Source organism: Aythya ferina (assembly GCF_964211825.1).
Source record: "Aythya ferina genome assembly, chromosome: 8".
Lineage (NCBI taxonomy): Eukaryota > Metazoa > Chordata > Aves > Anseriformes > Anatidae > Aythya > Aythya ferina.
The window spans coordinates 27,807,210-27,832,204 of record NC_140304.1 but is presented as its reverse complement, the minus strand read 5'-3'; the positions used below and the strand labels follow the sequence as shown (position 1 = coordinate 27,832,204).

At 43.5% G+C, this 24,995-nt stretch overlaps 1 protein-coding gene across 4 annotated transcripts in view; it reads left to right on the top strand.

Moving 5' to 3' along the window:
- Positions 1 to 24,995, top strand: part of LRP8 (LDL receptor related protein 8) — a gene marked incomplete at its 5' end in the record, with an annotated part of 168,799 nt that overhangs the window by 87,538 nt on the left and 56,266 nt on the right. For 2 of the 4 annotated variants that reach the window (XM_084528448.1, XM_084528447.1), the window contains one exon: positions 12,525 to 12,647. In XM_084528448.1, the coding sequence (XP_084384574.1) occupies positions 12,525 to 12,647 (123 nt within the window). Of the gene's footprint in view, positions 1 to 111; positions 1,490 to 3,633; positions 3,680 to 12,524; positions 12,648 to 24,995 lie in introns of those variants that run through there. The other 2 variants (XM_084528449.1, XM_084528450.1) reach the window with 2 other exon arrangements.

Below are 24,995 nucleotides of genomic sequence, written 5' to 3'. Positions count from 1 at the left end.
CCTTTATTCTCATAAAACACCTTCGGAAACCTGTCTTTGAACTGCAGACTTTGTTATACTTGTCAGTCATACCTTCTAATGTATGTTTTAAAATGCTTTCTTCCCACAAAGTCAAGGGAATTGCTGATGAGTGTGACTGCTTAATAATGGAGTAGAAGAAGAAAAACTCCTCCTGAACGTGGAGCGGATCTGTCTGCAGCTGGTGCTGCCGTACGAGTGGCAGGGGATTGCTCATTAAGAAGTTAAACCACGCTTCCTCTGGGTTTGCTTCTGGCAGTGGCTCACCTCGTTACTGATGGATCACCCCAAACCGCTAATGATGGCCTGCGCTGGACCAGAGGCAGGAGGCTCCATCCACCTAGCCTGGTTACACGCGGCTGGAAGGGGCTTTGCTTTTCTCCAGCAGGGAAATCTCTTCATCAGCGCCTCCCTGCACAAGGGGGAGGGCTGTTTGTGTGCAAAGGCAGCGGCAAATTGGTTCCTCTTTGTCTTGGTCCTTCCTGCGCCATCGCCTCGCCACTCCTCCATCTCCGGTGAGCGTCTCGCTGCTCCTTTGTGGCCTCCTGCTCATTCCCATGGCAGTCGAGTGCTGTGTAGATGGACGGACGGATGGATGGACAGACGGATGGACCATGGGGATAGGGGCAGCTGCGTGGGAGCAGGAGAGTACAAGAGCAGGACGGGGCCTGTCGCCAGGACCGACTGCACGTAATCACATAAATTCCAGCAGGCGCGTCCCCGGGTTGGGAGCCCCTGGACGCTGTAAATAATGCCTTTTAATGAAGGGGTTGCCAGGAGCTCTGAAGAAAATGAGATCAGACTGAGGGCTGCACAGTTTGGCAGCTGTAGAGGCTGGAACGTACGTGTGGTTTGTCTGACTGCTGGTTGTTCTTTTCATTTTAATCAAGTGACTTAGCTGAAGGCTCCGGCCATCCTCACCTGGGTACCGCTGGCATCCACAAGGCACGGGGTGAGGGAACTCTGCAGTGCTGGCCGGCAAGAACAGCGGAGCTGACTCGGTCTGAAAGCTGTTACCTCCAAGTCATACAAATCCCAGGGTCTCCTTATTGTATTTCTGGTCCTTATGGTTTGGGTTTTACACTCCCTGTGCATTCAGCAGCGAACAAGAAGCCTTTCGGCCCCGTCCCGTGCTTGCAGGGCTGGTGGCTGAGAAGCGGAGGGAGGAGCAGCTGCTCCTTGCAGATGGGTAGAGCGATTTGGAGCGATGTGAACCATCGCCGGGCTGTGGGAGTGCTTCCTGTGGCAGCTGGCATCTCACTGGCTGGCGAATCGAGCAAAAAGAGGGGAGGCTCGGTGTAAGGGCCACATGAAGTGTTTTTAATTCCTTTCCCCGTCAGCATCTCCCAGCAGGACCAGGATCAAGGCTGTCTCCTTGCCTCGCTTTCCCTCTGGGCACACTGAGGTTAATGCTGCCCTGTGGACATGGAGGGGAGGAGGTGTCTGAGAGCCAGGAGCTGTCCCAGTCGAGGTGAGAGCAGTCAGGTGCCTCAGATGAAGGGTGGCGATGGTCAGTGGTGTGGCCCGGGTCACCAGCAAGCTGCCTGCCGCTCCCCCATGACCTCAGCTCACAGCAGCCCCAGAGTAAGGGGAAACGTGCCCACGGGAAGTGTTGACATTGGTTCCACCATCTGCTTCTCCTGAATTAACTTTCCTGACTAATTGCATGTGTGATTCTGTACCACATGGTAGCTTTGTTCTTCCCATCAGAAGACAAAGCCTTCTTGTGTTTCCTGCGGACCTCTGAACCCTGCTTGCCATTGAAGGCCCTGTCAGTGTGACAGTAGCTGTTGATGTCTTCTTGCCTTGATGATTATTAGAGAGCCCAGAATAAGCGAGCTTGGTCATACTTGTTAACAGGTTAAAGGGCAGTGCTGCACGCATCATAATCTCCATGTTGTGCCCATTCATTTCCCATCCCCGGGGCACTCGCATTTAATACTGCGATGCACAAAAGCGTTTGACAGCAGGCGATGATGGGTGAAGAGGTTTGTGCTTGAACGGAGGACCGGCGTGACCGATGGCCAGCTCCTGACCTGACCACTTCACTTCAAGCCATGTAAGAGCCCACCCGCTCGTGCTTCCTGGCAGAATATTAATAGACGTTTGTTTGGCACCGTTCCGCCGTAACAGACTTGGATCAGAGGATGAACCTGCTGTTCAGTCTGAAACGATGCTGGCTTTGGAGACGTTTGCAGAAATGCTTTTGTGTGTGATTCCCTACAATTCCTCGAGCTGTGATTCAGTGTTCTTAAAAAGTAAAATTCCTGGTGAATTAGTAATCCACGGTCTCAGATGTGATTCGTGTTGTCTTTAGAGAGCAGGTAGCACAGAGCTGTAAGAAAGGTGTCTGCCTAAGGATGTGCCCAGGGAGCACCCGCGCACATCTGTGGCTCTGGGTTGTGTGAACATTAAGAGTTGGGGCCTACATTATTTTTTATCATCTTGGACATCCTGATGTGTTGCTGTCCACTTAATTCAGGTTCTTATACTGTTCCTATTGATATAACATAAGTAACGTCTATTATGACACACATTTCTTAGTGTGTTTTTTCCTCTGTTACATACTGTTTATTGCTTTTCATTTTCCATTTCTATATTTACTCTCTGAAGTGGTTAAAGAATTCAAGACAATGAATGCATGTTCAGAAAGAGAAACTTCTTTTTATTGTCCAAGGAATTTATTTTTTTTTTTACTCCCAGAACTGGCATGATTTTGCTTAGACACAAAACAAAAAGAGGAGAAAGCTGAAAGCACTGGATGAAGTCTTTAGAAAATTCCCTTCTCCTTTCACTGTTATCGACTATTTATTCTTCCAAAACTGTGCACCGGCTATTTTAATTAGAGTATAGTAGCTTTCCTGAGAGGTAAGACACGGTGTATGGGTTTTTCTAACTGTATAGAGTATTTGTTGTGTTTTTTTTCATCGTGCAACTTATTGATTGAAGTAGGGAGAGAAGAAAAAGAGCAAACATTGATCCAATTTTAGGCAACTGGATCGTGTGCAGAAGTGTCATAAAATGTGATCAGCTTCTAGTAAATAAACAGAGCAGAAGCAAGCAAAGTACCCGCTTTATTTCCCCAGCTGTTGGCGGCAGAGCAGCAGCATCAGGTGTTGCTGTAGGTGTAATTCCCACAGCAGCAGCATCTCCCGCACAGCTTTTCCCTGCCAGCCACCCACCACGATTTGTGTGCAGAGGCAGCGATGCTTTCTCTGTTACTCCAGACCTGTTGCTCTTCTCGTGTTTCCTCTCCTCATTTCCTACAAGCAGAGGGGATCGTTTTGCTTCTGAGAAGATTGAGTCTTTGAGTATGGGATTTAGGTCATTGATCTGACTCTTCAAGAGCCTTCACTTTATTTTTTTTTTTTTTTTTTCCTCTAGTTTGTTATGGTTTGTGAGTTTTGCATTGAATTCTGCAGTGTTTTCAGCGTGTCATTAGAGCCGGGTAATCTATATCACAGGTCAGATATCTGGGCTGCTAGCAATTAACACGTTTGGGGAATGTATAATGCTTGTTCATAGGAGTGTCATATGTGTGTGTTTTACTGCGCTTGCAAACACGGAGCGTGCAGGTGTAAATATCAGGTTACTGTTTTTCCACACAGTAACAGTATGCAGCCTGGACCCGCGCCAAGTCCTGTAAAACAGGGCTTAAATGGTATGTATTTCTTCTGTGTTTGTTTTTTTGTTTGTTTGTTTTGCTTTGTTTTAAGGAAATTTCTGGAATTTTTGAGATGTCCAGCCCGCAATCGTGCTGCTGTGCTTTCAGCAGCAGAAGTGCCTGCTGGAGTCACCGCTGCTCCTGGCACTGGAGCTTGCTGCTGCTGAAGCCCATGTTGGCTGAGCAGCCAGGGCTGCAAAACGCAGACAGCTGTGCAGGGGCAAACTCCAGCAGCAAAGTGGCAAACGTGCAGCCAGGGGTTGAAGATCTTCAGAAATGCCCTACGCCAACCTTTCTATGGAGCGTGATAGCTGTGAATAATTTGGGGATATCAAGGGTTTTCAAGCACCAGGGACTGCAGCACGGGATCAGCCTGGCAGAAGAGTCCAGCACTTGTGATCACTACCAAAGATTCAGAGTCTGGGGAGTTGCGTGGGGTGGTTTTTTGTTTGTTTTTACTGTTTTCACCTTTCTGTCTAGGAACATTTTCACATCTCTGTGGCTGTCCTGTAAAACAGCAATATTTATCGGTGCCTCCTTGAGGAACATAACTGACTTAGGCTGAGGGTTATAAAATCGACATTAAGAGCACGCATCATGGAGTGTCATAAAAACATCTGCATCCAACTTTGCGCAGAGATCACCGAGGCCAATAATTATTCATGGACTTCGGTGGTTTTTCATCAGGGTGTAAAACATGGCCCCTAGTGTTTAATTCTAAGAAATGGTCAGACAGAAAAATGTGAAATGGCTCTTGGGGAATTTGCAAATGGGCTTCGTTGTTAGGTGCCACCCAGGATCTTGCGTCTTGCAACAGTGTTTTGCTGCTTGTTAAAAGGAAGCAAAACAAAAGCCAGCAGACAAAGCTGGCATTTCTGACGGCCAGAGTCAGTCCGGATGAGCTTTAGTCAAAGAAATAGTTGGAAACAAAGCGGTAACTTGGGACATACCAAACCTTTGAAGAGGTCCTGAGTGCAGCTGGGTGGAGTTCTGGAAACACCCTCGACTTCCACTCAGAGCTATGGCTGTTGCTTTCCTCTGTGACAAGGGAATTTTGTCTCGGTCTGGAGATACTCCACTAGCAGACAGGGCTGAAAGACGTGGGGCAGCCCCTTGGCTACACTGCAGGATTCCTGCACGACTTTTGGCCTGTCATTTATTGGCTCAGTGTCCCTGTAACTGAGGATGTGCATGTGTTTTCTGTGTCATGTTCTCTGCTCTCTTAAGCAGGAGGAGCAAGCTTTCTGATAGTCCTTTGAGCAGTGCTACCTAACATAATCTTATTGTAGTAATAAAAAACGACATTTTCTGAAGCCTGACCCTGTCTGTACACTTGCCAGCCTCCTTGTCACTTGCCACATTGTGGTGAGGCTGCCTGATGGCATCCAGAGGTGACTGTCTGCCCATTTCTGAGCAAAGCTGGTCTTGTATAGAAGGTGCTGAAAGGAAAATCTGACCCTCAACAGAAGCACAATTTTCCACTTTACAGGTAGAATGGAGGGGGAGGTTGGGAGCTTGGTTTTGCTTTGCCTTTTTTCCTTTTAAACCCCAGAGACTTGAACTGAGTTAGTGTGGGCTTCTGAAGAACAATGAAAAAACTGTCACAAAACTTGTTTTTATACAGTTTAAAAGATCACTGGAGCTTTGCATATGGATCATAAAAAATAAAATGAAAACTTAGAAAGCTGAAGGACAATCTCAGGTAGTGGATGTTCCTGTGAAGTCAGGCAGCTCGCAGGCTCATTCCCAGCCACGAAGCTCCCCCAGATGAAGCCCAAGCCCTGCAGAAGCCTTCAAACTCCCAAGGAGAAGTTGTCTGGCATGCCTAAGCTGTATGCCATATAGACCTTGAATGTCCTCAAAGGAGCACACTGATCGTGTGTCATTTTGTGCTTGAAATCACTTCTGGAATTACTAACAGAAAGTTTAATTACTATTCTTACTACTAGTGAAACAGTTTGTAGGGACAGATACAGCATTCATTAGACCGACTGGTGTATCTGGAAAGAAGCAGAGCAGCTCCTGAGCATACAGCCCCTTCTTGAAGTCTGAAATTCTGGCAGCGACCTGAGGAAAGGTTGGGGAAAAGAATTTCAGGGTTTAACCTTGATTACAGCAATGAAGTCATGTAGTTGTTTGTTGATGTCACTTTATTTTCATACAGAAGGACAAAATACAATTGTAGCATTCTGTGTTTTCCATAGCTTTTCACAGCTAGCAATTAGGTGCTGCCATTTTCCTCCCATTAAACTCGATGGTAAATATAAAACTGCATTTAAAAAGTTTGAAATCAGAGCGTACATGTTACCATTTAAAATGCACAAAGTTGGTACTTTTGATAGCAGTGAAAATCCCAGTGACACCTATGCCTTTTTAATCTAATTGATCTGATTTGGTTGATCAGAGAGGCAAGCTTAGCCTCAGCAGCTGCACGTTTCTGATTTGGTTGCTCTAACACGGGCGTCAAGGAGTCCTGAAGCCTCCGGCTGCACCCCTGGAGGTTGGTCACCGTTTGCTGAGGTTGGTTCAGGAATCGCAGGGAGATGATGTTTTAAATGGGTTTCATGTGGAGTATCAAAGGGAACGTGGTCTGTGTCAGAGCGCCGGCTGTTTGAGGTGATCCGATTCATCTTGCTCTGTAAATGTAACTGCCTGCTGAGATGGCAGCGTCAAAAAAAAGTGGCCAGATTCAGCGATTGGTTAAATATTCCCTTTCATTACTTCAAGGTGTCCTTAGTTGTCTGAAAAACACAGAGATCCAACAGTCCGCGAGGATATCCTGACATTTCAGCTCTCAGATCTTATCTCATGCCACTTTGTGACAGCGAAGCAACGCGTTCTGGGATTTCCCGTGCCAAGGGGCTGGCAGCAAGGGCCAGCCGAGTCCTCCTGGGCCACTTGCAGCCCACCCTACAGCCACGATGGGTGTTGCTGGTGGGGTCAGGCAGGAATGGGGCTGCTGTTTGCCCTCCCGCTACCACCAGGAGATCACACTGAGGTGGATTGCCGTGCATGTGTTGTTACAGTCCTCCTTTGTGAACTCGATGCCACTTGAGTCTACAGCAGGACTTGAGAGTATTCAGGCCACAGTGCTCTAAGATGTGGGTTAGGATTTTCAAATCTCCTTACGACAGTAAGACATCATTTGGCTATATAGCCTGGTGAGAGATTTGGGGACCACAGGATGATGATGATTATTTTGAAGGGCAGGGGCACTACAAAGTGGTCATTCTCCTGCTGATTTTTTTCTGGGTTTGGGGTACACATGAGACTTGCAGTGAACTCCACATGTTAAAAAAAAAAAAAAAAAAAAAAATTACTGTATCCCTGGAAATTCTTCTTTGGGAGTGTCATCTGCAACGCCATGTGCCTGTGTTTGCAGTCAGGAGTGGACTGACTTACAAACCAAAGGCACCTGCTCGCTGCCAGGCGTTGGGTATCCCAGAGTCTCTCTCAAGCTGGATACCTTTTTCTCAGTAACAAAAAAACCTCATTCCAACAAGCAAATGGTTCAATTGGGGTGAATTCCTCTCACGGAGACTGAATTAACTGAGGTCCGTAGGAATGGCAGTGAGCCCTAGGAACGGTGTGCGGCCTACCTCACGCTCGAGCCGCCGTTGGCACCTGTGGGGCCGAGCGATGGCGCGGGGCTGTGGTGAGCCCCTGAACCCGTGTCGTGCTGCTTCTCTGCTCGCATGGGGTCTTGTCAGCGCCTCTGATAAGCCTCTGATCAAAGTTGCTATTGAAGTTTCCCAGTGTGAAATGAAACCCTGTCCTATGAATTTAAATTTCTCTTTCTGGCCTACTGTCAACTTCCCTTTCTCACAGGGCTGGGCTATTTTACTTCTGCAGAAGAATCACTGCAAAACTTTCATTGGATGGCCTTTTATTTTATTCTATGTTTACAGCAGCCTGGGTGAAAACATTTTCCACAAAAAGGCTGAATACTGGCTGCAGATGAGAACAGAGTCCGGCTGACAGGCAGTCTGCTCTTGATTCAGAAGTAAAATAAGAGCAGGGTCTGTGTAAAGGGACGAGGGCAGCAGAACAAGTGAAACTGAAGTTTTCAATGGTCTTGGTGTCTGGGGGTTTTGAATGTTTTTAATCCCTAATCACCTTATTTACTGTGCAGTAGAGCTGCAGTTGGTATGAGGTGCGGGAGCAGAACCACCCCTGCAGGCCGCTGCCAGCAGGACGTGTGGTGGCCACGTTCTGCCCTCATCTCCCCATGCGGGGCTGTAATTTTGATTGTTCTCTGCTCAGCTACCAGGTCTATGAAACTTGTAGGAGCAGACTTTTTCAATTTTCACTCCCTTTGCCTCTTTTCAGATGTGGTGGAAATTGGGCAGTGGTTAGTGAAGGGTAAGACAGAGCCCACAGGGTCTCCTTGGGTTAACACCCGAGAAGACTCTCATCAGCCAGGTTTCCTGTTTGAGTGTACAGCCCGGAGCTGGAACAACCCTTCATCTAAAAATTACCTGTCCTTTTACAGGCAGGTTGTATGTGCTTTTACATCACCGCTGCTGTTCAGCAGCTCCACCTTTGCTCGCAGAGCTGTTGGTGATAATACAATACTTTCACTCTGCTCTTCAGCTGTGTTGGTTTGGGGAAATTAGGAGCAGCAAAACAAACCAACAAGCAAACAAAAACTACAGTAGTGTGGTGTATTGCTTAGTATTAGCGATGTGCAAAAGAGGAATAATCAGGGAAAATGAACTGGAACTGAATCACTGAGGGCCTTGTGTCTTATAAATACTGAGTGTAAACATGTTCCTGTCTCATAAAGCCTCTGGAACTGATGCAAGAAGTGAAGTGGCTGACGGCTTTGGGAGAGAGGATTTCGGTTTTATTGGAAAGAGGATGATAGTATCCTGGACCCCTTAAATTAGCGTTACCCGTTTGGCTTTAGAGTCAGGGATTTGACCTTTCAGGTATTTTTGAAGTCAGAAATCATATTTAAGATCATCCAGACCCTGCTCCTTGCCAGTACAAGACATGTTCTTTTCAGTCTATATTTATTTCCTCCAGTCATACAGTGATCACTTTTTTAATGAATTCCTTCAGTAAACGTTCGTATTCTAAACCAGCCTCCTCAATTTCTCTTTTTAATTTGCTCTAGGGATGAATCCTAAATCCTTACCTGCAATTCAGGATAAGAAATGTGAGTAATGGAAAAGGAAAAGATATTTTACAGAATGAGGGACCGTGTTGGTCTGATGCAATTTCGTTTAAAATTCAGCGTGTTAGGTTGTGTTTCTGTCATGGCTTCATTTCCTCTCTTGTCTCTCTTCTTGGGAGAAGAGAAGCAGGAAAGAATTCCTTCGAAGCCGGCTTTCCTTTGGCAAGCTGCCCAAACCAGCACTCAGCCGCCTGGAGGCCGAGCCCCGTGGGCACCCAGGCACTGACTTCCACCCGGGAGCTCCTGCCGTATCTGTCCGGCTGCAGATGTGAGGAAGGAAAAGCAGGTACCGAAGGCAAATCAAGCGAGAGTCAAAAGAAATGCAGTCTCTTTGGTGTCACTCCATGTATCCGAGCAGGGGAGAAGATGAAAGGCTCTGTGTATGCTTCAGTAGCCTTCTCTCTTCTTGTTCCAGGTATCAGTTTGCCCCCCGAGGAGCAGAGGCAGGGGGAAGCTGCGACTAGTTACTCTTGTTTGTTTATGTTCATTTTGAAGAGATGTGAGCGGAGCTGCCTGTGCTGCTTACGGCAAAGGAAATGGGTCTCGGGGGAACAATTAATTTTGCTTGGCTATTTCTGAGCCAGGTGAAACCATAAAATGAACCTGTGTCCTCCCCATTGTCTAAAAGGGAGGTATTTATTTATTTTACATTTTAATGCACCGCTGACAATTTATGGCGGAAGCCTCAATGAATTTTTAATAGAGAATTGATAGAAGGAAGGTGTATAACATGGGAGATTAATAGAAAAGGTTATCGGATGTGAAAAAGAAAAGGAAGAAAATGACAGAGAGCTGATATTTTAATTAACTGCTCCCTGCCTGCGTTGTGATCCCAGAGACACGAGGACTGAGTGCCAGAAGGTGAATCTGGTTGAAAATAAAGTGATTCCAGTCCTGCATTAGAGGTGAGAAATGAGACAGGACTTCAGTATTCTTGCACTTTTAATAATCTGGGTTGCTGTTTGCAACGCAAAGCAGAGTTTATTTTAATTAAGACAGCCTGTGGGGCCATGACCTGATGCATTGGAGAGTAGTAATGACAATAACAAAATCCATTGTTTAAAATATAAAAGCAGTAAAATAAGAAACGGTAGACGTAAATATAATAACTGCAGAAAGGTTTGAGGGCTTCCCCCCACCCCTTAATCGTGCTCTTTGGGGAGATCAGACAGTTTAGGTTCAAACAAAGGACCAAATGTGCTTTTATTCTGCTGATGGATCTGGCGCAGGCCGGTCCCACCTTCGGTGGGCACACAGGCAGGGCTGACCCCTCTCTTTGTGGGTAGGCTGCCGCAGATGGGGCCATACACAGCATTTTGCAAAGGGGAGCTGCACTCAGGGAGCACGTTCACACCCTTGGAAAGACACCCTGGGATTGTCAGTAATGCGTTTCTCCCCCTTTTGTGAATCCTGGCAATCTATTAATTGTGCTGCCCAAGAGCAGCGCCGGGGGAACAAAGCAATCAGTGCCACCATCTGGCGCGAGCAGGTTGGCCGTGTGGAAGGGGCTGGATGCCTGTTACGCTCCTTGCTGTTGCTGACCCTCGCTCACGCTTGTGTCCACGTGTCCTGGAGTAACAGGGCAGGGCGTTAGGCTGGTGGGGAAAGGGTGGCTTAGTCGGAGGTGGAAAAGGAGTTGTGTCGCTGTCTGGTCCTCTTGGGAATGAGTCAGTGGAACAGAGATTTCTAATGAAAAGCAAGACTTGACAGCAATGAGAGAGCTAGTATAAAACTAAATGTGTTTTCAAATGAAGTTTCTTATATCTCTAGCATTATGCTAGTCTCTGATTCCTGGGTAAAGACACTTGCTTCATTTGCCACAGCCTTCCCCTAACAGCAGCTGCTGGCACTTCACCCAGTCAGCTTCACGGCAGGCACGGGTACTCTCTTTACTTATATGTGCATATCCCCTCGGTATCTGCTCTGAGCTTCTGACCATTACATATGTCAGATTAATTTAATTAAACTTGTATCAAATCCATCAGAAGTGACCCTTGATAGCCAACGGTACAAGGTTTGGTTTTCTATCCGGAGGTGTTCAGGAGAAGGTCTGTTCCCTCTGATAACGGGTGTGCGACGTCTCGGGAAGATCAACCTGGTTTCCTACTATGACTGATCTCTTGTAAAACACTTGACCTCTATGTTTTATTCTCTCTATTAGTTCACGATATCTGGTTCTGAAAGACTTAAGGGCAGATCATCCATTTTATTCAGACTCTGGCTCATTTAGCAGCGGAAGGAGAGTAAATGTGTGTTCTCTTTATGAAGTGCATCCTGAGAGATTGTACAGCTGCTTCGTGATGTTCTGCAGTGTTTTCCTGCTGGATGCTTGTTCAGGAAAGCTGCATGTTTCATGTATTAGAAAATGAATGCTTGGCTTCTGCCATGTAAACCTCTCAGTACCTCACACAGCAATCCCCCTCTTTTCCTCCATAGGCACGTGGCCTATATTCAACGCAGCTCCCTCCCTGACAGCAGCTGAAAAAATAAAATAAAATCAAACCCTGGAGGGTTATTTGTAGTGTTTAATGCTTTGAAAATGTTTGCTGGAAGAAATACTGGTGAAGCCATGATGCATACATATGACTTCCACAGGAATAGGTTTCAAGCTCAAACCTCACCGTGAGGACAGCCAGGCAGGGGAACAGATTGCCTGGAGAGGCTGTGCTGTCTCCATCCTGGGAGGTTTTTAAGACCAGGGTGAGTGAAGCCCTGAGTAACCTGGTCTGACCTCAGGCTGGCCCTGTCTTGAGCAGGAGGTTGGACTTGACCTCCTGGAGTCCTTTACTACCTGTGATCCTATTAAGTTATGAGCAGCTTTAGAGAGGGAAGAAACAAATCTCCCTGCCACCCCTTCCTATATGAATTGACTGGTCTATTGATGGGCTGTTTGGTCCAGTTCCTCATAGAAATGCCACTAACGTCACCTTTGCAAAAGGTGGTGAGTGACTGGTGACCGCATGGGCGCTGAGGCCAAGAACTGAACAGGCCAGATATCTGCAGGCTGCTTTCTCTCTGCTGCAGTGAAAAGATGTTCATGTGTCTTACAGGGCACTGGGGGTGCTGTGCCACCAGCACAGAGGAGCAGACCTGTTAATTGCTTGAGCTCATGCCTTGCATCTTTTTAACGCCCTAAATTAATGCAAGCAAAGCAAAGAGCATCGAGTGGTTGACATTTAATGAAATGTTTTTTGTTGTTTGAAGGAGTGCTTTATGATCATCTGCTATGGTGACAGATTTACTAGAAAAGCCATGAATAGACTGCATAGATGAAAACATTGTTACTTAGATTGTAGTACTCCGAAGGCAAGACTTGTTTGTCTTATCTGTCTGTAAATAATGCAGCACACTTCCAGTTCCGTATAGGCAGCAGCATTTTGTAGTAAAAACCCTAGATATTTATTTTGATAAAGAGCATCCCTGTTTTTTGGCTGCTTGGAAGAAGACAGAAAAGAGTTGGATCTGTTTTAAGTAAAGGACAGATAAGAGTTTTAGAGAGGAGAAACACCCACCTTTGATACCTGTCTGACTCCACCATGGAGAGGCGATGATGGATGTGAAATGAATCCTTGATACAGGGAATTCACTATTGTTCTTGGTGGGAGTGGTTGCAATGAAGGTGTTCTGCTCTTTTATTCACATCTTTTTTTTTTTTTCTTGCAGCAAAGAAAACTTGTGCCGAGTCAGATTTCACTTGTGACAACGGCCACTGCATCCCAGCCAGGTGGAAATGTGATGGGGAAGAAGAATGTCCTGATGGGTCAGATGAGTCAGAAGCAGCATGCAGTGAGTAGCACAAAAAAATGGTGTTTCTCTGACACATTGTTTTACCAAAGCATAGAGTGTTATGAAATCAAAGGTATTATTCCTAACACTTGCAAGATGATGTTATTAAAGTTTTTGCTTCTTTTATAACAGAAATAAAAGAGACAAAAGGTTTGGGTCATTCGAATCAGATGGCTTCTAAATGCTGAAATGTACCAATTTTCCAGACGGTGATAAACACAGAACTATACAGTGTGTGTTTCTGTCTGTAACAGAACTGAAAATGTTTCTAGCTCTATTACAGTTTGTCTGGTTGTAGGGCTCATGATCAGCAGTGGTGCATGAAGATTCATGATGAATCTGCTCACTAAAGAGCACTACTAAGAGCTAGGAGCACCAAGGTGGATCAGAGGCTATCATTTAGTCCTATACTCATAAGGTGTACCATTCCTCCCTGGAGTGCACGCTTACTCTAAGTCTGTAAGGCTGCACCATGCGTCATATAAGGTCAGAATCAAGCACCATGAAATCTGTGCACCTGGGATCAGGCCTTTTGGAAACTCAGATTTGCAGCATTTTGCATGGTAGCATCTTGGGATTCATCACTGCAGCCAGTACGTGTGTCATCACAGAGAAGCTTTGCAGTCTTGGAACTTTGTGGCTGGGTTTGTTGTTTGTTTGTTTGCCTTGGAGAACAAATAAAGAAAAAAATAAAAGATTAAAGATGAGCAAAGTAAAGTAACTAAAGCTGAGGGTAAATATAACAGAAGTTTGGTGCAGGTAACACCTTTAAAAATATATTGATTCAGTAAGTAAAAGGACATGCTTGATTTTCACGCAGAGCATTTAATCTTGTTCTTTTCACTCTCTGAGGAGGCCAATCCATTCTCTGTTTTCTGGAACTGTGGAAGGTCATCTGATGCTGAGTTGAAGGGAATCCCAGGAATATTTTAATGAAAACATTAGCTATTATGTAAACTTTTATTTGTGTGCTTGCTTACATCTGCAGATTTTTTCTTGGGCAGACCAGGAAATTTAAACAAGCCATTCTATTGAATTTCCAGTCATGTACTTCACAAATATATTCCCACGAGTCAGAAGCAGCGTTGGGGGAAGTGTTTTATTGGGCTTCACCAGAATGTGGCACATAGAGGGCTTCACAAATAAGTATGCTTTTTTTGTGTGTGATCCTAGTACTAGTTCTCCCTAATTAAGAAAGATAAATGAGCTTCTCTTTTGCATAAAATGAATGGAATCATTTTTGCAGCTATACACAGGCTACAGAAAAAATTACTTCAGTAACTGCATTAACATATTTATGTACTGTAACTGGTGGTCTTTCACCCTGCATCAGCCTTAGTCAAAAGCTATCTTATTAATGCTGTTTCCACTACCTGATTATGTGGAGAGGGGCTGCATAACTAAGCAGCTCCGTTCCCTGTAGTCAATGTCTGTAAATCTCTTGTCAGAAGCCGTAGCATGGATGGGGTGTGGACCATGCACTGTTAAGTTCCCCGATGATTTTTCTTGATCATCTTTCATTCCTTTTTGTAGTCATTTCACCTTCCAATTTCCCCCCACTTATGTTCTTTCTCTGGGGAAATCATCTTTAAAACTTAAGTATTGTAAAGGGTACTTGACCTGAGCATTTGATTGGTACAGTATGGGACTGCCCTCCTGAGAGGAAAATCATTTGTTCAGTTTTGTGTGATTTTCTGCTTGAAACCTACTAAGAGACTGAAGTCTGCATTTCTGCAGTGGTTCTTCTCTTCAAATAGTATCAGGAAAATGATGGCCCTTGAAATGTCTCCCTGCTGCTAATGGGAGTAGGCCAGTGTCACCTTGGCGCAGGGAGAAATGTGTTCCCATGCTGTAGAGTGCTGCAGCAGGTCCATCAGGAATTTGTTGTGAAAGTGACAGTACCTGAATGGACCAATTATTGATCTGTTTTGGTTGGTTTGGTGGTGGGTTGGTTTGGTTTGTGTTTTTTTTTTTTTTTATATAATTTTTTTCAAAGCAGACCAAAGAATGTGGCATGTAATTATGACCTATAGCTGTGGCATTTTTCTTCATAGAAGATAACGTCCATGTCTATGAGTCAAGAAGGGTCTTTTGGCTTTCAAGTAAAATTGGCATGAGTGAAAGCTTTTCTCTGTTGAAAAAGAACTTCCTGAAGCTCCATCCCTTTCGGTTACAGATTAAGTGGCCACTGAGGACTTGGCTGTTGCGTGTTTTTCCCATCTGGAACAAGATGGTCCTGACCCACAGTCCCAGTTTTCATCAACAGAAGATAAAGCTGACTCTTTTGTCACAGAGCAGGGCCTCCAGCACATGTTGAACTGGTCTGATTTTACTCAGTAATGATCTTCCATTGTGCCAGCCAGTTCTCTGTGCTGTTAGAGTGCCTGGCTAAGGGTAGTTTGAATTATATTTTCCTTCTTCCTTTTATTTGCTTATAGCTGTCTTAAGCAGATTTGCCATGCTTTGTCTCAACATAAGATATTTAATTTTTGTTCTGAATTTGTGTGATGGGTGCAAGATCTCTGTCTCTAAGTTCGTAGGATACTTAATACAAGCCTGTGTCTGACTTGTGGCTGGCTCACAAGAGAAGCCAGCATTCCTTTCTGTACCAGTTAAAAGCTTGCCTTCTAATCTTAAAAGTATCTGCAATTGGAGTTTTGGAACTTCACTTGTTTTATAGGATTATTCAGATCTGAGTTCACACTTAATCAGATGAAGATCAAGTACTTTTAATCTTATGGCTGTTGATAGCAATAGGCTTTAATTTGCACGGTGAGGACGTTCTTCCCAGATGTTTTATATCCTTGTCAAAGGATGTGTCATCTCAAAGGCTGATCCGATCTGCTCTGCAGGGAACCAGAATCAACCTGATAATGCATAAGCACTGTGCTGGTCGTGAGGTTAATTCACATATGTTTGCAGATCTTCCTACTGCCACTGCTCAAGACAGCAGTGAGCGATAAACTTGGTAGACTGTTAAGAAAAAACTGGAGCATTATGATTTGTTTTTAACGTATACCTTCAAAGTAAAAGCCCTAGCTCTTTGTAAGTGTAAATGCCCCATCAGGGCAAGGAAGAAGCTGTATATATAAAGGCTGGGCTATCTCCCTCTGGTTGAGAAATGACTGTAGGCCCCTACGACGGTCTCATTTTCCCGTTCAGAAATGCAGCACAGCCCTTTGGAGGAGTCTGCACTGTGGAGTTTCCCTAGGGAATGGGCAGGTTGGGAAATGGAGATTTCTTTCCTCTGGCAAGATCAAACCGCTTTATAAAATCGATTGCTTTTGGACAGGCCACGTAATTGCCAGCATCTCTGCCAGGTTCCAGGTTTATTCCTCGATTAATGCAGCACTGGGACATTGTCCATAGTCCATTTGAGCTGGGGAAGTTAAGAGCATTGAAAATGCTGACTGTTGCATTTTAGGAGTATTTCCAGCTTCGAAAATGATCAAAACAAAGCAGTTCCTCTCAGCACCTAGCCACATCCTAAATGGCTTTTTATTTCCTGGATGCTTTTGTAGTGCCTTCTTTTTTAATACCCTTTGTGCTCTCTGATTGTTACAGATGCTGTGTCCCTATCTCTAATGCTTATTTAATGATAAAATTTTGTGGTGTTTTCTTTTTTTTTTTTTAGCTATACCACCTCTGCCCCCCAAAAAACAAACAAACAAGCAAAACTACTTAGTTTGCTACCGGCTTTTTCTGTTTCCCAGATTGCTGTAGTTCCTTGGCTTTGTACCTTGCAATATCCTTTCTGGGGATGTTACCCATCTCCAGGTTTTCAGGACAGCACCTGTTTCATGTCCATAGGTAAAATGGCATCAAAGATTGCTTGGCTTCTGTTCAATCTATAATGTCCAGGGTCTTTTCTGCTATCTATACAATTTTTTTATTTTTTTTTTTTAACAGCATTTTCTTCAAGCCACTGTATGCGGCTGGAAGCAGTAGCTATAAGGATATCCCATAGGATTTCTCAACTGATGGGATCTACAGGGCTTCTCCTTGGGGGTTTTGGTGCAAGTTGAAGACTGACCAATTTCTAGCATGGGCTGATTTTGGAGAAGGTGGTTATTTGGGCTTTTGGTTTGAAATGGGTTATTACAAAGAAGAAACTGTTTACATTTCTTCATCTTTTCTGTGAGCTAGTTCCTTACCCTAAATATGGTCTTACCATCCATAGGTTTGTCCAAGTGAATTATTCATGTAACAGCAAGTATCACCACTAACCTCACTGTTCTGCCATCTGTCAGTTTTTTCAGTGCTATTATCTGGCTGCAGAATTTATTTTGTCTCATTTAATTTATATTAAGGCTTCAAAAAAAAAGTGTCCCTTTCTGTGAGCTGATCTATTCATGTACATATTGTGGGCTGGATCTCTCTCTGAAGTCATTAGAAAATAATGATGGGAGAAATTGGGGAAAAAAATTGATCATTTTATATTGGTTTAGTTTGTTTTTTATGGAAACAGGATGAGCCCCTAAGTCAGGGGAAGCAAAACCATGAGAACTCAGCAATTAATGCTATCCGCAGAGGGCAGAAGGGACAAAATTCACAGTTGAAGAGGTTGCATCGAATGAGGCTGGGGGAGGGAGGAGGAGGAGGAATTTAATATCGAAGAGAGGAAGGTTATTTTGAGATGCATGAGAAATGAAACGAAATGGGATGGTGGGTGAGACGTAGAACAAAGAAATGCCGTTTAGCTGTGCAGTGCCACAGCTGCTGGTGGGGAACGGGAAGGGTTAGTACATTGGCATGTCACATTCCAGCCATGTCTTCCTTGAGAAAGCCCTGTTAGATCCAGCAGCTGCTGAATCTCAGTTTAACATGAGCCTTTGCTGCTTCTCCCTGCCTACAGGAGGGAAAACCTACAGTGGGTGCAACACTGCCATCGTTGGAAGGTGCGCTGAAGTGATAATGGATTTCATCTCTGCCGTGCCAGCTTGTTAGTATGCAAGGAGCTCCCCGCAAAGCATTAAAAGGGATAGCAGAATATCTGGGTAGTGGGAGTGGAGTTAGTGCCTCTCAGCCAGGTGCCCGGGGCTCCCACGTACCTCCCCAGCAGCTTATTTGAGATACACAAAACGTTCTGACCTCAGAGCAGGTTGAATGCCTGAGGATCTTCTAATTGTTTGCTGCCAGGTTCTGCAGCAGCGTGCCTCTGCCGGCTGCAAGGAGATCTCTGGTAGGCCACAGGACTGTCCCATTGGACAGCCTGCCATGCTGGGGCTCTGGTGTATTTTCATTACTGTCACTAGAAGCAACCCAGCGGGACTCAGTGACCACCCTAGGGCAGCGGTGCAGCCCCTGCTGTGCTGCACAGGCTTTGCTTATGCATAGGAAAAGATTCCTTGCTCTTTCCCTATCCAGTTTTGTGAAGCAGAGGCAGGGGGAAGGGAAATCACTCTTCTTACTGAGCTAAGAGACCTCTATCAAAATGGATGTTATCCACCTAATACTGTTCCAACCCAGGTATTGAATCGTTCTGTTTTCTTACAGGGGAAAAAATAAATTTGCCTCTGATGTTGATTATTTAACTTAAAAAAAGTCTCTGGAGAAAAACAAAAACAAATGCTAACAAACAGTAACAGCACTGATGGGAACACAAATTAAAGGGAAAGAGCAAGTGAAAATCTGAGCTGGCAAACTCTTGCCTTAGGACATTGTATATATAATGAGATCAAGGAATGCAGGCAGCATAAACTCACCACTTCTTATTTCTTTATCAGATATGTGACATTCTCCTAGCTAGGAGCAGAAATTATTTTACAGAATGGTACAGGAGGATGTGAGGGGGAGAAAAAGAAAAGGGGAGACCTGAATTCAGATTGCATGTAATAAGGAATGGTTTAGTAGGGCAAGTTTAATAAGCAGCAGTCTTGGAAATAGATTTTTAATGGAAATGGAATATAAAATCAAACCCCGAGTGTTGGTTTGAAATACAGTACCAGTTCGTGCAGTCCTTTTTGTTTTGAAGTACATGTCACGAGTCATGCTGGGAGATGTATCCAAACTTGACAGTTTTATTTTTAATGGGTATTTTCCAGGATCCTAAGCGCTTTGTGTGCTGCTGCTCTGTATGCTGATCTCTTGTAGTGGTGATCAGCGTGTAATGGTCCTCATTTTCTATTAAGTTGCATGAAAGCAAAATTCTGCAGTTGCTATCACAGATGATATTGCTCACCTCAAAATGTGCACTCCTCTTCTAGCTCCCCATTTACCCCAAAATTATGTCCATATTGTTCATCTTTGATCTAGATCTCCTGAATGTCTGGCTGAGTTTAGTTGCATTACCTTGCATTTCTGGAAAGTAACTTAATCAACTCTTCCATGCCCTTGGAGTATTTATTTATCTGAAGAAGGATGGATGGGTCAACAACTTCAAACAGAGAAATGAAAAAATAATTAAAAAAAAAACAAAACACACATACACACAAACAAACTAGGTCAAATCATTCAGGCGCAGCCAGATACCAAGTTTTAGGACCTGGGGCAGAAATACGAAGGGTTTTTTTTTTTTTTTCCAACATGAAGAGCAGATCTTTGTACACATTGTGATATGATGGTGGGGAATTGCAAATGCAGTGGAGTGCATAAATTAAAGATTATTCTGTTGGATGAACTTGGTACAGATCATTCAGGAAATTAAAGTAAGGTTAATGTCAAGCGTACAGGTGTTCATTTTTACAGTACTCCAGCTACGCTAACTGGCTGTTGCCAGCATAAAATACAGCAGCTTTGATGGACTGGTCTCTGTTCCCCTGCGATGTGGTGGGCCCTTGGGAGCGCTGCTGAGTTACAGCAGCTGAGGACCACGTCCCAGGTTTCAGCCACCTCTGTAAAATGAATACAGTATAAGGTACAGAATATGGGAACACTTCTAGAGCTACAGGATCCTCCTGGTGATGAGGTGGTAGTCTGGTTTTCCAGATGCCCAGACTGAGGTTGTAGGGCTTATGATGAAAGCTTTGGTTTGTCAAAGTGGTCAAATTTATCAAAATAAATAATATCCAAATCAAATGAAAGCTCCCCATGGTCATCTTTTCATGAAGTTATAGAAAAGCTAGAAGAGACCTCTGGGGTCACGTAGTCCAGCCCCCTCTTCAAAATGTGTCCCTGTCCTCATGTTTGGCCACCTTTATTAATGACAAAATCCTTAGATTTCCCTAGAATTTGCTTTGTTGCAGCATGTGTCACTTTGCATGTCCAAGAACAGTCTGATTTCATCTTCTGTAGTCCCTTCCTATTTCACAACTGAAGGCAGCAACAAAACCTTCCTTTAGCTTCCTCTTCTGATGGCCGAACAAATGCAGTTCTCAGCCTCTGCTTGTGTGTAGTCTCTTGTTGTTTTCTTGGAAAATTGGGAGTAGCACAATTCTATAACTAGGGTACAGATCCTGCATTGTTCACTAATCTCTGTGAAAGCTTTATCGCATCCAACACATAATTTAAAAAATATTTTACATCTTTTGTAGGTTACTTAACTTCTGGGTCTATTTAGAAGGTTTCAGACTTAAAAGTTGGCTTCTGTGGTTGGGTTTAACAATACTCTAGAGATGGACAAGACTTGTTAGAAGACCAGTGGTTCCCTGCAGATTGTGTCTTACAGTCTAGTGCAGATTTTTAAAAGTCCTTTTTATCCTAAGTGCATGTAACTCTTCAAATTTTCATAGAAGTGCCTTCACTCCTGCTTTAATCATCTTATCTCAGCCAATGTATGCTTCCTTCACAAGTGCCTCTAGTTCCTTGATCACTGTAGCTGCTTTCAATGCTGCCTCCAAGTGGGTCCTTGTTGAGCAACCCCGAACTGATCTCAATATCCCAAAGAACACAAAACTGTAGGGACTAATCTTTGACAAGGTGAGGAACCAAATCCAGCTTTTCCTGCCTCCCGTTCCTTTTATTAGAGCATGAAATTATCCTGTTACATCAAAGAAAGTTCAGCAAACCTGGCTGTTTATCCCCAGTAGTGGGATAACTTTACATGGGGTTCTTAGGCAGTGAGTTCCATCACCTTTCTGACGATTACATGGCTTTGGTGGGCTCAACATTTACTTGCCTGGAGATGTAAATTAATTTACAGTATGTAATGATTGTGCTCCAATTCTACCAGTGCTAAAAAGTTTGAAGTAATCCCATTAAAAACAAAACATATTCTTCCTTTAAGAATATGTTAGAGCTTATATCTCAGAAGTGGCCTTTTCAGAGGGTCCAGACCAATATGAAAAACAATAGAAAATACCTGTTAAGTCTTTTCTGATGTTTTTTGTCCCTTTCTTAAGCAATGTTACCTTGCGAGAAAGTCACTTTTTCATGTGGCATTGCAAGCTTTGGCATTTGCAGGGTTGATGTACTTCACATTGACTCTGAGCTTTCATTAGCTGACTATTATGAAGATTTAAATGCTGGCATTTAAATATTTTTCCTATTGGTCTAATGTGTTCTTGCAGTTCATAAACAGAAAGGGTCATAAAAGGGTTTGATGCTGCCTTTTTATGGCTATAATTAATCTTGCATTTATTTCAATAGGAGAGAAGAGCAGGAAAGTGAAAGGTGAGCATGTAAAGCCCTCTACGTGTAATTGTTTAACAGCCCGTGTATGTTGAAGTAGTAGAAACTGAAGAGATTTTGAGAAATACTCAGACAGGTTTTCATTGCCCAGTGCTTTCATTTTTTCCGTTCTCTTCCTGCTTGCTTTCTGAAATTCAGATTACCCGTTTTTTATATTTATATATGTATATATATATATATATATATATTAGTTATATATTTTTTTTAATCTGGAAAAAAAACATGGTTGACTTACTAACTATGGCTAATGTGGAAAAAAATATTCTGGGAATCAGAAGCAAGTCATAATTTGAGAACTGAAATACTTTGCTAACTGAATGAAGCAGTCTTGTGCTGTAGGGGCACAGAAAGCAAACCTTTTCCCCTTTCTTAAGTGGGTGAATTATGGTGTGAAGAAAATACTTTAAGAAGTGAAAACGAAATGACATTGTCTAACATTTTTCACATTTAAATAGCTTGTGGTTTAATCCTATAATGGATTTATTGTACATTGAAGCTGTGTTTCCTAATTCTACCACTTAATAGACAGTTTTCCTATCTTTGTCTGTTTATAGAATTGTAGGATCATGTTTACATTCAGGACAAGCTCCCACTGAAATCATCTGCAGTTTTAATAAGGGTCTCGTGATGCTCTATCCCGCTTCCTTAAGGATTAGGATCATGATTAAGACTTGTTTAATATGCAGCCTTTGCATGCTTTGGTAGATAATTTATGTAACTTGAACCCTGCACTGGAGATTTTCAGTTCTCTGAAATGCTTTCAGGGATATTGTGCTTGAGGTTGAGGCATGGTCACTGCCAGCACTGCCTGCACGTGTGAGGGCCGTGTGGCCTTCCCCCTGTGCGTTATATTTGTGGGGTGCAGCGGGTGTCCGTAGCTGCTGAGAGCCTTCATCAGGGCTTTGCTGTAGCAAGAGCTTCTAGCTTCCTGTCTAGGGACACTATTCAGTGGCTGTTTGCAGAGTGATAAATTCCAGCTCACCCTTTCTGTCTTGGATTTTAACATACTGAACCATGTTAAGCATCCTTTGTATTAAAATACTAGAAGCCGTAGCTCAGTAACTTTGTTAGAGCCCGCAGGCTTACATGTTCTCATATGAACGCACTAATGCCAGTTATCGCACCATTTTCAGGCTTATACTGCTCACTAGTCATCTTACCACATCATTTGAGTTCCTACATGTTCTACAAGGCTTCGGTTCTACAGTTCTGAATTCTGTTTTATGATAGAGCTTGTAAATACTAGTCATTGTAGCATGAACATAACCGTGCTTCTCCCTTTTTTGTAAGGTGAGAAGCATGTCTAGCATCTTTGACAGCAATTTAATTTCTAGTCATAGTCTGTGCAGTAAAACAAAATCATGTAAAACTATACACATGTATTTAGAAGTGCACATAGACATAAAATAATGGTATGCCATTCAAGCATTTCAGCAGGTAGGTTGGCACTGTATGGAATGTGAATGGGAAATGGTAATCTCAGTACTGAATTCTGCTAGAATTTATATGTTTCTGCTTCAGTTCCTGCATTTAGGTGTGTTGCAAGACTCAAACTTGGAGCTGAGTTGTGTGAACCAGCAGGGCTATTTGTAATGAAGGGAAGGTATAGATGGTAAGGGAGCGCCTTTTTTTTTCTCAGCCACAGGTCTACACACCACTATTCTTGTGCAACAGGCTGAACAAATTCAATTAAAATGCCATCTAAGCTGTCTGTTCCACTCTGAAAAAGAACACAGGTGGGGGTTTCTTTGTGTGTGTAGAAAAGATGAAATGTTCCCTCTGAGATGAGAAACACAATTATTTTAATAGCAGCGGGGCCTTAGCAGAATTTCTTTCTGTTTGCACATACAGAGGTATTTAAGAGCAAGGACATCTTAGACATCATTAAGAATACATTTGTCTACTGAACCCTTATTCTGCCCTGAGTTCTGCATGTTTTATTGGTCCCTTTGAGCAAGCATTCATTTCTCGGTATCTTCACCACCTCAGAAGAGTTGTCACCTTAGTGTGGAAAAGCAGCATCGTCAGTTGGTATGAGCTTGGGTCCTGATCTTGATGAAGCAATTGTCTCTGTGTGGCCGTGCAGCTGATACCAGCACTGCTGCAGAATGATTTCCTTTCAGCTGCTGTGGATGCTGGAGGTAGTGTAACGCAGTGTGACACCGTGTGCCTTCACAGCATGAATTTTTGAAAAGTCCTGGGTGCTGTTTGTATGCTCTGTCCTTTGACAGAGCAGAGAGGAGATGCTGTAACAGCAGATATGAGGTGAAATCCCAGTGTTGTGGCACATGTAGGGAATCTTTTCATTTTGAAATGAGTAAGGTATGGATTTCAGGTAGCAGGAAAAAGCATTTTATGATGAATTCTGGCAGTTTCCTGGAGACCTGTGCATTTTTTTCTTTCTACAGTTTTTATCACTCATCTTGGCAGGTTTAATTATGTTTGCTCATCTGGGGACCTTTTGTGGCTTTAGTTTCCCTATTGATAAGAAGCACTTGTGCAGCCGTAATCTCTTTTACGACGGATATGGTCTCAATGCTGCTTGGCTCCTTTATCCTTTGTATAATTTTGTCCCCCTAGTGTTCTGTGGGGCTTTTTGCTCCCTGTTTTGATTAGAATTGGAGTAATCTCTGTGAACCAGAGAAAGAAAATGAGCCTGGGCAGAGGGAAAATGAAAGAGCAGCTGCTGATACAGAGGCTCAGAGAGCCCCCTGGCTTTATGCTGGACTCTTAGCCACAGTTGAGAGACTTCTGAAGAAATGTGTTTTCATCGCTGTTTGTAACCAGCGGGCTCTCAGTGGAGCCCAGCACACAGTCTGGGAGCATTCCTTCCTCCTCACGCTCACAATCACTTCATGGTTAGCCTGAGGAAGAAAGGGGAAGGACCCACATGCACTCACACATGAGTTCCCAAGTCTCATTTGTGCTGTTGAGTTTCTGGAGAAGTGGCACAGCCTCTGCTGGGCCAGATCGTCTGTAATACTGGGCCGTATGTGGCTGCCCAGGGCTGGCATATATGTGTATATATATATATATATGTGTGTGTGTGTGTGTGTGTGTATATATATATATATATATATATATATGTATATAAAAAACGCCAGCTGGGGATTCCTCCTGATGCCTCTGACCTCTCTGACCATGTGTTTAATGATACTCCACCTTCTCAGAGCAGGAACTGAAAATCTGCTTATCAGTTACCTGTAAGTGCAACCAGTAGTGTTTCACTTTTACAAGCATTTGATTGCTGGCATGTTGAGAAATGGCACACTAATCAGACAAGTTGCTACAGCTGGAAATGATTAGAAGGAAATCAAGATAAAATGCTATTGGTAAAATTTTCTAACCTTCCAGATTTATCAGAGTACACCAAGCTTTCATATAGTTTATGTAAAAAAGACAAAAAAAACAACTTGTAATAATGGATTTAATTAAATTAATCTGTGAGGAGAGAATAACGTGGGCTTTGGAAGAAGCAATTCAAATCTCTCACTAGTCAGATACAATGTTTTGTTTTTTTTACAAAGGAAAACATGTCTAAGTTTCTAGTAGGGCTTTTGATTATTTTAATCAATGGTTTCTCCCCAGCTTGCACAATATGTTCATTTATAAGAAACAGCACTGCTGTGGGAGATCACAATAGAACAATCTATGGGTGGGTTTTTTGCATAATTAAAGTTCCATTTTGTTTCCTTAATTACCTAACTGCTTATCTGATACAAAACTCACTGAAACAGTTCCTGATCCATTATATTGAAGCCAGGCAGCAAACTAAACTGC